The 15,617-nt window shown below is 33.8% G+C and overlaps 3 protein-coding genes across 4 annotated transcripts; 2 read left to right on the forward strand and 1 right to left on the reverse strand.

Moving 5' to 3' along the window:
- Positions 1-38: 38 nt before the first annotated feature.
- Positions 39-10,459, reverse strand: qm (geranylgeranyl pyrophosphate synthase quemao). 2 transcript variants are annotated; one of them, XM_070112121.1, is made up of 7 exons: positions 10,215-10,459; positions 9,907-10,061; positions 3,134-3,242; positions 2,811-3,071; positions 2,642-2,744; positions 2,451-2,578; positions 39-1,683 (listed from the first exon to the last, which is right to left on the reverse strand). In XM_070112121.1, the coding sequence occupies exons 1-7, from the start codon at positions 10,296-10,298 to the stop codon at positions 1,558-1,560; spliced, it is 966 nt and encodes a 321-aa protein (XP_069968222.1). In that variant the 5' UTR covers positions 10,299-10,459; the 3' UTR covers positions 39-1,557. The 2 variants fall into 2 exon arrangements, with proteins under 2 accessions (XP_069968222.1, XP_036220456.1); XM_036364563.2 differs by having other exon boundaries at positions 3,134-3,278; positions 10,215-10,458.
- A 333-nt stretch (positions 10,460-10,792) lies between these two features.
- On the forward strand, positions 10,793-11,692 carry Srp19 (signal recognition particle 19). The gene is made up of 3 exons (XM_014245262.3): positions 10,793-10,979; positions 11,046-11,223; positions 11,285-11,692. Exons 1-3 carry the CDS (start codon positions 10,915-10,917, stop codon positions 11,498-11,500), a joined length of 459 nt encoding a protein of 152 aa, XP_014100737.1. The 5' UTR covers positions 10,793-10,914; the 3' UTR covers positions 11,501-11,692.
- Positions 11,693-13,089: 1,397 nt separating this feature from the next.
- Positions 13,090-14,744, forward strand: LOC106626478 (uncharacterized). Its single transcript, XM_014246294.3, has one exon. The coding sequence runs from the start codon at positions 13,387-13,389 to the stop codon at positions 14,521-14,523; it is 1,137 nt and encodes a 378-aa protein (XP_014101769.2). The 5' UTR covers positions 13,090-13,386; the 3' UTR covers positions 14,524-14,744.
- Positions 14,745-15,617: the final 873 nt, after the last annotated feature.

Genomic DNA, 15,617 nt, shown 5'->3' on the forward strand with positions numbered 1-15,617 from the left:
GCTGGTCATTTTTTGTTTATAAATGAAATATGCATACATTTTATTTTTTATCAGTTTTAAATTTATTACTTTCAATCTCATAATTATTTTCTTTGTTTACAATAGGCTGTACTCCGTAAATTTCATAAATTCTCTCTGTAGCAAGTATTTAATACTTATATGAATAAAAATATATTTATTTATGTATTAATTAATATTAATATATGTATATGTATGTATACTTATATACTTTAGGTGGTGCAATGTGCAATAAACTGCAGTGCATTTCATTTGAAAAAAGTTAACATTCTCCAGCCGTGCGTCCAGTTATAAATGTATATATATGTATATATATAATATTGCGAATACATATAAATTACTTTTGTTATTTAAAATATTTGTTTATGCTTTACAAACATTTCTGCAAGTCTTTACTTGTATGTGAGTGCTGTTGTGTGTGATAAGTTGACTGAGGCCTACACAAAATATTGTAGTATTATATATAACTAAAAATTAAAATCAAACAAAAAAAGACGATGGCCATTATTTATAATATTTTAACAATGAAATCAGTTATTTGAATTTATTATAAATTAATGTTAAGCTAAACCATTATTTAGCAAGCCTCAGCCATAATCACTATATTGCGTGCATGTGATTGTGTATGTGTACTTAAGTATGCATTTGTTTTATGGTTATTACGATAACAATATATTTTTAAACGTGCGAATTTTAAGTCAATTCAATTAGTGATTTTTTTTTTCTTTTGCATTTTAATAACTTTCTCCTTAATTTTTAATAAAACATTGCTTAATTCAAGTTAAATACATCGATTTAGAATCTTAAGTACACACGCGAGTACTTAAAGAGAATTGGAATTATTTTGCTTACAATCAATACGTTTTCAACAAGTATTATTAAAAATTTAACACGCATTACAACAATATAAGTGTATATCATGTAGAATCGAAATGCCTTAACAAATTGCATATTAAAAAATGTTTCACAAACTTTCCTTCATAAATAGCGCAAATAAGTTCTCAAAACATAATACTACTACATAATATAATAACCAAAATACAAAAAAGTTGTTTGGCTTAAAAATATAAAAAATATGGTTGAATTCATAAAATGCTGTTATTATGCAAATTATTAAAAAAACAAAAATCGAAATACAAAATTTCGAACATCGATACTTTTTTTGAAGCCCGCTTATTTTCTATATTATTATTTACATGGTTCATGCGTTATGTTATGTTATTTCGAGAATACATCTCTGCATGTATATATTTATATAGTTTTGTTTAAAAATCTATTTTAGGCGCTTGAGTGTACCAGAAGTTGTGGATCGCATGCAACTACTCCTCGCTTTTGCTTTCCGTGTGTTGTTGGTGTAAATGTGATAATTTAAAATTAATATTTAATTTAGGCTTTAATAGGCGCTTGTTGAATATTTTAAAAAATATTAAGATTTTGCAAGAAAACTTCTATCAGATTCATTTCACTCTTAGCAGCAAAAGAGGGTGTGGAATTAACTGTTGCGTCAATTCAAGTTTCCCTCTTTTGCCTTTTTGGTTGTTAATTGCTGTTGTGATTGCTCGGCGATGGCAAGTCATTGTGATTGGTGTGATTCTCGTTTGATTTCCAAGACAACAACTTGTTCAACAACATATCCATGTAGGGATTACTGCCCAGGCGTGCGACCTGTAGTTGGTGGTAAGGGAAATTAGTCTTTAGAAACAATTTTTTTTTTTAATTATCCAATCAATCAGGATTCCAAATAATGCAATACATAATAATTTAATTTTTTTTTTGTAAGCTCGAAATTTTTTTTTAAATAATTTTCGAATTTCCAAACATTTATTTTTAACTCGATTTTTACGATTCAAAAATTTTTTTTATTTTCCAATCCGGTATTTGGTTTTGTAAAAATGGAAATTTTTTTCATAATTGTTAAATAAATTAAGTTTATAAAATTTATCCCAAAATTATTTTTTTTAATTTCCACTTATTCGCGTTAGCGTATTTTAAATAAAATTTCAACATAGCTTAGCTCTTTTTGTCTTGTCTACATTTAATTGCATTTAATTATAATGTTTTAGTTAGAAATATGTAAATTTTTCCTTCTTTATCTTCTTTCATTCACGCTTTTAATTTGGAAAATAATTTTCTTGTTACTCCAAAATTATTTTCTCAATTTTTTTTTACTTATGAATTAAAAAATAAAGGTTTCAATTATTAATCCCAAACATCTAAAAATTCAATTTCCAATTTTTTATTCTGATTTTGAAATACAAGATATTTGGGACTCAAAATTATTAATTTTATTTTTTTAATTTAATCATAGAAATTTTAGCACCATAGTAAATCTATTTATTAAACCAATATTTTTTAATCTAAAAATTCGCAACCCTGACCATAATTAAATTCAGTTTTTTTCTCAAACCTCGAAATTCTCAATATACAATTACCTCGGCTCTCGCTTCCTTGTCGAGCGACTCCAATACTTCCCGCGTGTACTGAAAGCTGCCTAGCTTTTCCAGCAAACCAATGCAGTATTTCTTAACTTCGATGTCCTGAGTGCGTTGACGCAGAATATCTATTAAATTTAAAAATTATAATTATGATTTTTTTCTTAATTAAATAATGAGCAAAAACTTACGCAAAACCTGCTTATCATGCTTCTGCGAACGTACGGCATGTATAACGGGAAAACCGAATTTCCCCTCTGTCAAGTCCTCAGCGAAGCTTTTATTTTGCGTATACTACAGTTTGAAAAAACACAAAAAATTTAACAAAATTGCTACTAACAAAAGCACTAATGTAATCACCTCTTTCAAGCTGAGATTACAGTAGTCATCGCGTATCTGAAAATACAAGCCCAGTATGGCGGTCAGCTTGGTGAAGTCCTCCTTATTCTCGCTAAACAACTGCATCAAACGTATGGCAAGCATGAATAGACCGCCCGTCTTGCGTATGGTCATTAGCTTGTAATCCGATTCGGATGGGCAAGTGAAGTTATCGCGCCAATAGATTTCCATGCCCTGACCACGATGCAATTCCAGCAGTTGTTCCGTGTAGACATTGGTAGCCTGCCGAAGTAAGATTGCTTTAGTAGTTAATGCTGAAATATAAAGTCAAATGTATGAAATACCTCTGGATGGCCCAACTGTTGCACCTTTTGTAGCGACAGGAAGAGCACATAATTCGCTGCGTTGATGGTGCTGGGTACACCGTAAATCGAATGCGCTACGGGAACACCTCTGCGAAGTATTGAATTGTCTTCAATATCATCAATTCTGTAAGAATTAAGTAAATATGCGTGACGAACAACATTCAATGGCATTCAATGCTTGAGTGTGTTAAAGTTGTTTTAAATGGAAAGCGCACAAAAAGTGTGGTTAGAGTGGTGTGTACATATACAAGCTTGCAACGGGTTTAAAATACATAAAATCAAGCACAAACATTAATAATAGTTAATTATAATTGACAGCATGCAAAAAAAAATCAGAAAATTTAAACTGTCGACGCTTATTTGACAAACAAACTTCAATTTCTCTCAGCGTAGCAAAAAGAAAGAAAATTGAAATATGACTGACATAATAAATAATGCGACAAATGAAATGTGTCATAAAAGAATTGCAGCAGCTACTTAAGTAATTAAAATAAATCACATTGCTGCATTGTGCACGGAAATAATAGCAAAAACAAAAAGTAACATTAAAAACAGAAACAAAAAAATTAAAAGTAAAAAGTTGCAAAAGAGACATGCTTACTTTTTTTTGTAATATTTTAACAAAGAAAAAATATAAATGGGTGCATTTGCACAGCGCCGTAAAGTGTAATGAGGTTTTCCAACTGAATATCCATGCATACATACATACATACATACACACACTCATTCATTTAAACTTAAATAGCCATATCACTCACCAACCATTACACAAAGTGCTAAAGACGGCTATATTTCTATATACGTATATGTATGTGTGTACTTCATTAAGGATTCAACAATTTTTATCCTGCTTTATTTGCATTCACTCAATGTCAAGTTGTTTTTGTAAGCACACTATCAAAGCGAGTGAGCATAATAAAACAAAAAATTTTAAATTCACACTTACAGCTGATCTGTATATGTGTAGGTATGTTTGTTTTGTTGCAACAACTCTGCCTTTCATGCCGACAACCGTCAACGTCATACTTTTGCTATTGTAAGATTTGTGCTTTTGTTTTGTCTTTGTGACTACGTAGCAAAATTCGCGATAGCTGCTGCATACACTAGTTACATAGTAGGTATTTTTGAAACTACTTACTGACTAGTTACTAGCTAGGAGCGTAAAATAGTTTAGACGCAATTTTAATGTCAACGAAAATATTTTTTACCAAAAAATTTGTTATTAGCAACAGGTTTTATATACAAAAATAACAAAACATCACTAAAAAAATCGTATTCAGGATCTTATTTTGACCATAATAGCAGTATTCTTTTGTTTCTAAACTAATTGTTAACTTCCATTAGTAGCTTCTAAAAAATGTGCATCCGAGCCCGCCATAGGTGTTCGATCTGAACACTGAAAAGTAACCCTTGCCAATTTTGGTGAGGATATCTGTTTTCCATACAATAACTTGATTCTGATTGTTCAATCAAGAAAATACCTCTTGATTTTGGTAGGTGTTCGATTGGGTTTATCAAGAGGCATCCCGTAATAGTCCGGAGTGCAGTGTTCTGACGTCTGGAGTGGCGTAGTTTAAGACTGGCCGGCCGATTGCCTTGTAAGTTGTCAGCAACGTTTCTTTGTCTTTGTCTTTGTCTCGTTTGAAGGCAATCTTGCACTTCGCTTAGAAGCTTGAATTTGATTTACTTTCACAATTTGCAGAACCTATATAGTTCGAAACGAACTGATAAGTAACTAGTCACATTTGATACAGTGATAAATTTTTTTGTTTATATTTTATACAACATTATCAATACAAATACATATGAATATGTCTTTGGATATTACTTTCAACTCTTTGGTATTGTTGGTATGTCTATAGACATCATTGCTTCCTGCACAACCAGCAACACATACACATTTCCGCCCGCCATCTTGTACACATCTGCATTGTCGCAGCAAAGACATTGCCGATTCACTACGCAAACTACTATGAGCTAATATTAGATGTTCTGGAAGCTGGCAAACACTTGTGTGCGAATGCCGGTAGCGACGGTGGAGCATGTTGTCGGCGACAGTGGCAGCTGGTTAACAAGCCAGCCAGTTAGTCAGGCGGAGCACAAGACAGAAATAATGTATGTATGTATGTGCGCGCAGTTAGCTCAGCGGGCTTGGTAGAAAGGTAGAAGCGAAAAAACAGATTGATAATAGACAGCTTTTAAGTCGGATTAAGGACAATTTTTGTTTGGTTTGCAGTGAGGATTAGATATATGATATATCTACTGTGCTAGAATATGCGGGAAGGATATTTAGAATGCAAATTTGTATACTTAGCTGGATTTTTAATCTGTATTCAACCAAGACGCAAAGATAGATTTCCAGAGTCAGTTATTTTTTTTTTATGTGTTTTTTTCTTTAAAAACTTTAATTTTTTTTAATTTATTTTTTTCGTAAAAATTTTAATCTTAATTTTTTCTTAAAATTTTTAAAATTTCAGAAATTTTTTTTAATTTTTTAAATTTTTGGAAAAATTTTATTATATTTTTTTAAGAATTAACACGATCGTGGAATATATGGTACTTTTGTAGATCGCTTTGTTGAATGTTTGTTCATTGTTCTCAACTTATTTTTAACACTATAATTTCAAATCAATCAACCTAAATGCATTGCAAAAACATTTGAGTAGCAAAAATACAAAAAAAAATGTTGCATACAATTAGGCGCCTTAAAAGTAACGAAAGAATGTCAATAACATTTTGAGTAACCATTAATGCTACTTTTGAAAAAACTGCTTGTCATATCCCGTAATTTATTTTTTCATGGTCATCACCCATATCGCATTCTAAAGCATAACTAAGTGTGTGTGTGTGCGCCATTTACTTGGCTAGCAAACAATGGATGAGTCATAAATGCGAGAAAAGATTTTTTAACAATAGAGCAAAGAAATATAGATGAGCTGCACAAGAAAAAGGCTGACTTAAAAGCTATGCAATTGAATTGTCACCAATGACTGTGATTTTTTTTTATTTTTGCTTATAATAGATTTTACATACCATTGTAGATATGTATGTAATTTATGTATGGAAATGTACGTGAACATGAGTGCCAATTGATGAATTTTTCTGTGAAATTAAGCGTTAAGGGAAAAAGTGTGTTTATTTGTGTTCAAGCATATACAGTGGGGCCTCGATTAGTTGATTCCTATAATTTTTCTGAAAAATATTTATATACACTTCTGTTGAGTTTTTGAGCGCAATCAACGGCTAAAATATTTTTTGCAACATTTATCGAGTCCCTACTGTATACACATAATCTTTTATATGTGTATTTCTGCTGAAAACCAAATTAAAAAATCAGAATTGCGACAAACAATCCGTAGAGTGTTACATTTAAAGTGTGCGAAGGTTGGCAAATATAGTCTGTTGATAAATTAAGCTTATAAAGTTATCTAGAAAGTATTACTTGTCATTTTTATATACATATGTACATATGTATAAATGCACACGCAATCTTACCATATACGAGAAATATATACAGACATACAAAAGACCAGGCTAATACATACATCTATATGCTAATATTAATATTTTCTTAAACCATACATTTTTATACCATGAACAGGGTATACGAGTATTAAATTTGCCACGAAATTTGTAACAGTCAAAAGGAAATGTTGAAGACTCGTATAAAATATATGTACATGTGTACGAGTATATATAAATGATCAGCGGGACGAGCTGAGTCGATTTAGCCATGCCCAAGCAAGAAACTACTATTAATCGAAATCGCCGATATCGGAGCAATAAGCATAAAGCTTCCATACAAACTAACCAATTCAAATCAAGTCCTCGCATAAAACATTTTTTATTTGACAAGATAGATTCAGGAATATCGGCACAGAACATTGTCCAAGGCCACACTATAGAATCCGAATAAATTGTTTAGATCGGACTACTATAGCATATAGCTGTTATAATAACTGAACGGTCGAAATCAAATTCTTGTATGGAAAGTTTTTTTTATTTAGTGTATTATAGCTTCGGTGCAACCAAACTTAACGCTTTTTCTTGTTTTATTTTCTTTTTCAATATTTTTTTTTACTCAAAAACCACTTTTATATGCTAAGCACAATCACCTTAACTGGCGAAGCAAGTCATCAAATGAAACCTATCCAAAGCGTATAGAATAATTCAAACGTCACGAAGCATTCATTTAAGAATATACATATATAACTACATATAAAGATAAATACATATGTACACACCTACAATATAGTAATACATGCGACATAACCAGTACATAACAACAAAATATGAATTTCATTAAGTGAGCATAACTGGCAGATCAATGAAATCATTTACGAAGGGGGCTCAACCGGCTGAAGACACAGAATTAAAATTGAAATGCGTTGCGTAAGGCCTCAACAAGTCATTAAGGGAGATGTGTGTACATTTCAATGCAACATTATTTATCGTACGCACATACCCACAAGGAAATTGGTTGCAAGCCGTTTATGTCGCGCGTTGTTGTTGTTGTAATGGTTATCTAATCCCCGCTTGGGTGGTAAATTTCAGTTTAGTTGTCGTCGAGGTCATCTAACGGGAGGCCCAGGAAACGAGCTGTTTCGGCGGGGTCGGTCCATAGGGAGAAGCGTGTTAGATGAGTGGGGTTCGTTGGGTAAGCAAGAAGGTGGTTAGTGTCATGCGGAGACGCATTGCATGCAGGACATATATTTAGTATGTCGGAGTCGACTCTGAATAAGTAGGAGTTTAACCTGCTACAGTATCCAAAACGAAGTCGTACAAGGGTCACTCTAGATTCTCGTGGCAACTCGAGCTCTTCGTATGCGATGGGTGAAGGTGTTGATGGCTCCACTGTGAATGGCGGTCAGGGCATGTCTAAAGTTCGTTGCGTCCGAAGTCTGGTCGGTGTACAGTCCCATATCGTCGATGTAATCAAGGAAGAACCTCTGGATGTTCCTAGGAGACGGTTCCTTGGACACACGACTCTATTCAACAGTTTATTTAAAGCCCTGTCTAACTCTTGCAACATGCTCCAAAGTTATATTTTATCGTCTTACATTAGCAAAAGTTGATGCTCAGCTATTTTAATATCATAATGTATGTGTGTAGTTTATCTGCCTTCGATTTTCCTGCAGGGCTAAATATTTTGTATTAAATTTTTTATATCTTACATACGCGCGCCTGCTTGTTAACAGTTGGTGGGTGAAGCTAGTTTTTCTTTATTATTCATATGGCATTTTTACAGCAATGGAGCCGAGTAACCACATGTTGAAGCCACACACAAACGTATGCAGACGCATAACATATTTTATAGCTTTAATAGTTGTCACATTATTGCTATGAGACACATACTTCATTCCGTTTGACGAGGAGATATATATTTACTATATACGTATATATGTATAATACATACATACAACAATGTACAATTATCACTTACAGCTTCCGCAACTCCGTTTTTTTCCTACTAGAAACAGTACTACATGTTTATATTGTATATGAATAATGTATAAATGCATTCAACCAGTTGCGAATGTCACTCTTTCAGAACGATGACAGTTGATTGGGTGCATTTGCATATCGTTTTACAGACGAATATTGTTCTTATTGTTTTTTTGTGGAAAATATTTAAAATACGGAACAATAAATTGTATATTACAATAACTGGAAATATTTGCCGACACCCAATAAGAGTATGAAATACAAGTTAATAAATTTAAATGCATGGAAAAATATTACAAAATTGTCTTTTTTTTGTATTCTCAATCAAATTAATTATAATTATATTTATATTGGTTTAATATCGTCTTGCTCTGTTTATGGGCTGTGAACTTTTGGATTTTTGGGTTGGCATAATGTTTGATATATTATAATTTCAAAATATATATATGTACATATTATATACATACATATATTATAAAGAATATTTTTAACAAATATATGATTATAATTAACAAATATATGAAAAAACACTCAAGTATGTACAAACATTAATCAGATTCCTAGAAGTTAGGTAGATTCCTAGAAGTGCCCGGCTCTCGCGGCAATTGATTATTGACAAATAAAGACATTCATATACATCAATGGAAACAATTTCCAGAATCACAGTTAAACAATTTTAAGTTCTTTTTGGCCATCACAGCCATACACATACAATATAGAATAATTGAGCTTGGTATGTGCGCTGCATTAACAATTCGCGGCATCTTTCAACACCGCAAAGTCGGCAGGAATTCTTAGAAATTCATTAATTTGCATTTAAGTTTAAAAAATAAACACACACACACATACATACATAAATTATATTCGGAAAACAACACAAAACGTAATGTAAACAAAATTTAGGAGACGCAGTGTGAATCGAATTAAAACAGCCGCCAATTTAAAAACATTATAAACAAAGGAAATTACAGCTACTAAAAATAAACAACATATTAAACAAAAAATCATTAATTGTGCACATACACAAATATATAATATATATATATATTGTTTTTTTTATACGTATACATATGAATGAGTTTGTGCGGCGCCGCTAATGACACACATTGGAGATACCAGACACTCACACCTGCAACGTAAACAATGGCATGCTATAATTTAGTGGGTTAAGATGTTAGGGCCAACTAGTGAGGCTATTAACCAAACCGCTCACATATCACATATACACTAAATTAGTAGTAGTGTAGGTTTTGGGTGCTAAAAGTTCAGCATTACACATACATTAAAAATACACAATAAATACTCACAATAAACTGGAATTGTGCAGCATTTGCACAATTTCCCCAATCTGGTGTAATTTCTCAGCCGGAATATTTAGCCAATGATTGAATGCCAAGGCCAATTCAGAGCGAAATTGTTTGCCTGGTATCTGTTGTATGTAGGCGAAGGGCTGCAACAGAATCTGCATAGGAGATACAAAAAAAAAAACATGCGGAAAATACACGTAAGCGTAGGCGATCTAAATTTACGCAAACACACACTTTCGTTATACGCAAGTTATCCGAAAGTGGTGCGTAAAAGGTCAAAGTTAATGAATGAATACTACTTGTATCACCTCATCTTGTTCCTTTTGCGCTGATGGATCACGCGTTTTCGCAAGTATAGAACACAATTCTTCCATGTTATTCATCACTGGCATTTAAATGATGAAGTATCTTAAATAAGTACACTAATTTGGCGAGTGTTAGGAACACTTAATTTTCACACGACTGATCGACTTGTCAGACACCACTTGTCTGCTTGGAACAAATTGTAGACCGAAGGAAATAATGCAAAGCAATATATGAAGTATAGCTGATTCTTTGACAACCAAATAACTTACGATGTAAACAAAAGCAGTTTGAGAGTCACTGTTAAAAATTTGACAGTTGCTAAGAAAATAGAGTTGCCGTAATCTCAATGTTTTTGATTGTTTATTTTATCATATGACTTTTGGTCCATAGTATCTTACCATAATCGTAAACATATTTTTAAAAAGGGTTATAGTTGGAGGATTTAAACAACAGAACAACTAACTACTATTAACAAAATGTAAAAAACATATCGGCAATTTTCCAATGTATATAATTTCTTAAAATATTATAATATTATCACTTATACTGGCAGCACTCGCATATGCAACGTGTCAAACTATATTTGTTGTCAATTGTTGTTTGCTGTCAATTTTTTTTGTTGAAAAGTGCAAATTTCTTTCATATTTGTGTATTACAATTAAATAAATTGGAATCATAAATACTTAAAATTAAAACAATAGAATGGCTGCGTCACAACCCGTTCGTACAAATTGGCATCCGAGCAAAAAGCATACTGATGTTGAACGGTAAACAACTGTTATTATAACACATGCCAAACCCCACCTGACTATAAAATTGCTTTCATATTCCAGTTGGATCTGCATATATCCCGCATATATAAATAGCAAAAAGACACGCCAAGAGGGACGTCGCCTACCAAAAGATATTTGTGTTGAAAATCCAACTTATGCGGAAATACGTGATGTCCTATCGGTAACCAGTTTGCGCGTCGCTGTGGAGAACAAGCAGTACTCTAGGGAACGCAGCAGGGTAAATTTTTTTTTAGCTAACAAAAGTAAGCAAATCAAGACTTATTTATTTCTATTTCAAGGAGCTACAAATGCGTGGTCGCATACGCGTTCAGATGCGTAATGATGACGGCACACCATGCAATCCTGATTTGGGCACCCGCGAGGATGTGATGCGTTATGTATCAACAAGAATACCACAACTGAAAACGCGTCAAGGCAAATCTGGTGATCATCAACAGCACGTACAAGCGCAACAGTCAGCCGGGGGCAAAAAGGGCAAGGGCAAGAGGCGCTAAAAAAAGTAGAAATTGAAGGTCATACATATGCATTTCAACATATTTTTTGGGTATTTCCCATTCAGTGTTCAAGAATGTCAAAAATAGGCATATGTAAAAGTTCTAGCGGTAATAAGTAAATTTGCATTTTTTGTTTTATTTACAATTGGTTATTGTAACTTATTTTTTATAAATAAAATATAAGAACAATTACTTGTGTTGGTGGTCAAATACTTATATGTGGTATGTGTGTACGAGCGCGAAATTAAAAAAAATGTAATTTCAGAAGCATTGTGCTCAGCTATTTGAACAAATTATATATATATGGTGTATGTAATTTGAAATATCACAGAAACGTGACAATGCATCTTGCTTGATTTATTTACATACGTGTATGTACTTTATATTAATGTATTTTCGTCGCTCGGCCCGATTATATGAAAAGTATCGCATTTTTGTCACTATCTTCACCTTGTAAGAACAGTTGCTGAATGTTAACAACGAGTGCGGCTCGAACGATGTAAGCTTTGCGCTGATTTCTGCTTGGGTTTTACTATTTTCTATAATCGTTTAGGTTAATAATATTTTGTAACTTTAACAAATGGTTAGAGAATATACGATTTTTTAAAGTTGTTACAACAACAAAATATTTTTGAATATATTTTTCAGAATTGATAAAATTTTATTAAATATTTTATTAAGTATTGCCAAGGTATTTATATAAACAAAGTATTTTTTGTGATATTTCAAACAATTTTTAGCGAATTAGAGCACAGTTATATATTTTCAAAATATGTATGATAATGTAAATTATTGTCTAGCGTAAACTTAAAGGTTTGTTTTGCTTAAGGCTTATGTATTCTCTGTTGCTTTTGAAAAATACTCAAACGGGTCCCTCAATCTTAATCGCAAGTGGACTTCATGCAAGAAAGAACCGAAGCTTATATAATACCCTTCTCGAGTGAATTTATTGTATGATTATAACGATGCTTTGCGCAACAATTCGTGTCGAGAATTTCGTAAAGATATCTTGGCAAATAAAAAAGTTTTCCACACAATTACGTGATTTTGATCGTTCAGTCTGTATACTATATGCTAAATTGGTCCGATCTATAAAAATTATTGGAATATTATAGCATTTCTTAGAGTAACAACTTATGTCAAATTTCGTGACGATATCTTGTCAAATAAAAAAGTCTTCTATACAAGAACTTGACTTTGATCGTTCAGGTTGTATGATAGATATATGTTAAAGTCGTCTGATATCAGCAGTTCCGATGAATGAGTGGTTTCTTATGTAGGAAATGGCATGTGCGAAATTTCAGGACAATATCTCAAAAACTGAAAGACTTTTTATTGTTTGCTAACATTTTTTTCCAAGTGGCATTTTCAAACAAGATTTATGCACTTTTAACCAACTTGCATAGCGTAATACATCATGAAGAACTAATAAGTTCGATTTTTTCCTATATCAACTTAAGCTCTTTAAGAATCACACCAGCGATATGTGAATTCCACAAGTATTTCAACTTGCTGGGTCGACAAATTCTCCAACACTGCATCGAGCCGAGCCAAAACTATATTGAAAGCAGAACGCTTAGTTCGCATTGAGAAGACAACACGAAAACAGAAAATAAACAATAATATTTATTAATATAAAAATTATGAAATTCATAAACATTGAGTACACAAAACGTGAAAAATATAATTAACAAACATGCAATTGGTCAAAACACAACGATTGTGAGCGCAATATAAAATCAATTAATTGCATTGCAGCAGCATTGAGTAGACAAAAAACCGTCGAGTGCAACACAAACGTGCGGGCATACAAACAAAAGCATAAAAAAAAGAAATTTGTAATTTGTAGTAATATATAACGGTTTATTTTTTGTTGTCTTTGTAATATGTCACCTATCGCGACAATGTCTAACGTTTGTTTTTGCTTTTACACACTGGCATTACTGCTAGTTTGGGTGATTGTCATTACAACGGCCGCGCCGCCCGATCAGAAATCCACCACACTTACGAAATTTTGGGGTAAGAGTCCTGCGCAGGAGCAACGCTTGGAAAACAGCTGCAAATCGCTGTGTGAACAATGCAGTTGTATGGGTTTCTATTGCGGCGAGCAGTGTCTGTGTGAATATGACAAGCGTTTAAGTAATCGCGGAGATAGTGCCAGACGTAACGGCACAAAAGTCAACACGCGCTCGGAGGGGGAGTGCATTGCCGCAATGCAAAGTAAGGCTCGCAAACAGAGTCTGCCTTTCGATGTACTCATACAGGGACCAAGTAGTGAGCGTTTCATACGTACCGCCATGAAATACGAAATGGATAAGGCGCGCGCTGCGGCCATGCTGAGGAATACGCCACCCAAGCGCACCACCATCGCTATTTATCAGCCATATACGCCTGCAAGGGATAAAACATGGAGATCGATGGAAGCGCGTAATCGTCGCTCAACGGATCAATTGGATTGGTTTAGCGATTTCGCGAATACCTTAGTGCGTCCTGCGCCGCTACGCAAGACTGATGACGCTAGCGGCAATAAGAAACGTGAAACGCAGGGCAACGAAGATGACTCTGTAGCCGAGAAACCCGATTCATGGTTTAGCGATCATGCCAATCGTTTGTTACGGCCAGCGCCTATTTTCCGACGACATAAACCCCAGAAAGAGATGAGTGAAGAGCTGGAAGACGAGCCGCGCGACTCACAGGAAACTGCAATGCCACGCGTTGGACACCTAATAAAGAATACTATCAGAAATATACAGGAATCGGATTTTGGCGAAAGCTTACGCACCGGTCTGCGTGATAGCAGCGATCTCTTGCAGAACACTCTTCAGAGCAGTAATTTAGAACTGATTCCCAAGCGCTTTCGTAACGACTTCGTTGAGGTGTTCGATACATGGCTGAAGAATCAGCAAGTCACCGAACCAAGTGTGGAGGTATCTCCGGTGCCGCCGCGCACATCATCACATCTTTTCCTGCCTTGGTTCCGTCCTGTGCGCTTCCTGCAACACGTGCAACAAGCGCTTAACTAAGTACGAACCTCCCTAACACAAGGACACTTCATATATTTCGTATGTCACTTTTATTTATTGAAATATTACGAAGATTTGGATAGGCTTACGCTTTAATATTAACTTGTATTCGTAAATGTGTATACAATCTTCTAGATATATTTATATTTATAACAATATGTACACTGACGCACTTTGTACCGTTATTCTTTTTAATAAAGCCATCACAACTTAGAAATGTACTCATGCAGTTAAGATAAATGAAGCCCGCAGTGGTTGAATAGCTTTCTTTCCGCTACCGTTTCAATATCTACACTTTCCTGTAATAATAAATATTTCGTAGTAAACCTAATTCAACTCGAGGGTGAGTATTCAAAAGGTATTGTGCGTTGGGCATAGCTTTAACCAAGGTTTATAGTTATTTTAACTCCTCTGAAAGGGTATTTGCTGAAGTCACAGTAGTTCTAGCTCCAATAGGATTTCTGATGGCATTTTAGTGGTATCAATAACCATATCATTACGTCGATTGTAAAGAAAATGCCTGTTTTGAAAGTCTCTGTATGAAAGAATCGCATGCAACGGCTTAAATACTAGAAAGGAAGTTTACATAGATAACAATATCCTTGCAGTACTAATTTTTACTAATATCTGGGCGGCAATAGTGCGATACCTAGTCATACGTTGGTAACGGGAATATTTTTACCAAAGGTCCGATTGACAGCCCATAGCAATGACTTTGATCCGCTACCGATTTTCATTGGTTCTGTCGGAAATAAATAATTAGGTTTTGTCAACGATGACTTCTTACATTGTCTCGGGGGTGTTTCGAGGTATGCTCCGATGATCCGCTTAATACAGTTCCAAACATCATTCAATTGTTCCGCAATTATTATAATATTTGCGAGGTGTCTCGAGAAGTTCTCACGCGTAAAAGGTCAGTGGAAGAAGGAAAGTTTGGAGTATTTCCTTAGACTCCTTTTTAGAGGATTTATATATCTATGTTTCTAACATAGGTACTTAAGAAATGTCCTATCCGTTACCGGTGACCTCAAAAGTTGTCAAAAATGTTCCCTGCTCTTCTTTGTTTTTCATGAGTTTTTGTTATTGGGTGAGAC

This window comes from Bactrocera oleae, chromosome 6, assembly GCF_042242935.1.
Source record: "Bactrocera oleae isolate idBacOlea1 chromosome 6, idBacOlea1, whole genome shotgun sequence".
NCBI lineage: Eukaryota > Metazoa > Arthropoda > Insecta > Diptera > Tephritidae > Bactrocera > Bactrocera oleae.

What these genes read in the sequence shown, in the direction of transcription:
- qm (XM_036364563.2), bottom strand. Translation starts at nt 10,298, where the DNA reads ATGCCAGTGATGAATAACATGGAAGAATTGTGTTCTATACTTGCGAAA. An exon ending in AACAGTTGGGCCATCCAGAG is followed by an intron (nt 3,072 to 3,133) that starts GTATTTCATACA and finishes TTACTTCGGCAG; the next exon opens with GCTACCAATGTCTACACGGA. An exon ending in GTAATCTCAGCTTGAAAGAG is followed by an intron (nt 2,745 to 2,810) that starts GTGATTACATTA and finishes TTCAAACTGTAG; the next exon opens with TATACGCAAAATAAAAGCTT.
- Srp19 (XM_014245262.3), top strand. Translation starts at nt 10,915, where the DNA reads ATGGCTGCGTCACAACCCGTTCGTACAAATTGGCATCCGAGCAAAAAG. An exon ending in AAGCATACTGATGTTGAACG is followed by an intron (nt 10,980 to 11,045) that starts GTAAACAACTGT and finishes TTCATATTCCAG; the next exon opens with TTGGATCTGCATATATCCCG. An exon ending in ACTCTAGGGAACGCAGCAGG is followed by an intron (nt 11,224 to 11,284) that starts GTAAATTTTTTT and finishes TTCTATTTCAAG; the next exon opens with GAGCTACAAATGCGTGGTCG.
- LOC106626478 (XM_014246294.3), top strand. Translation starts at nt 13,387, where the DNA reads ATGTCACCTATCGCGACAATGTCTAACGTTTGTTTTTGCTTTTACACA.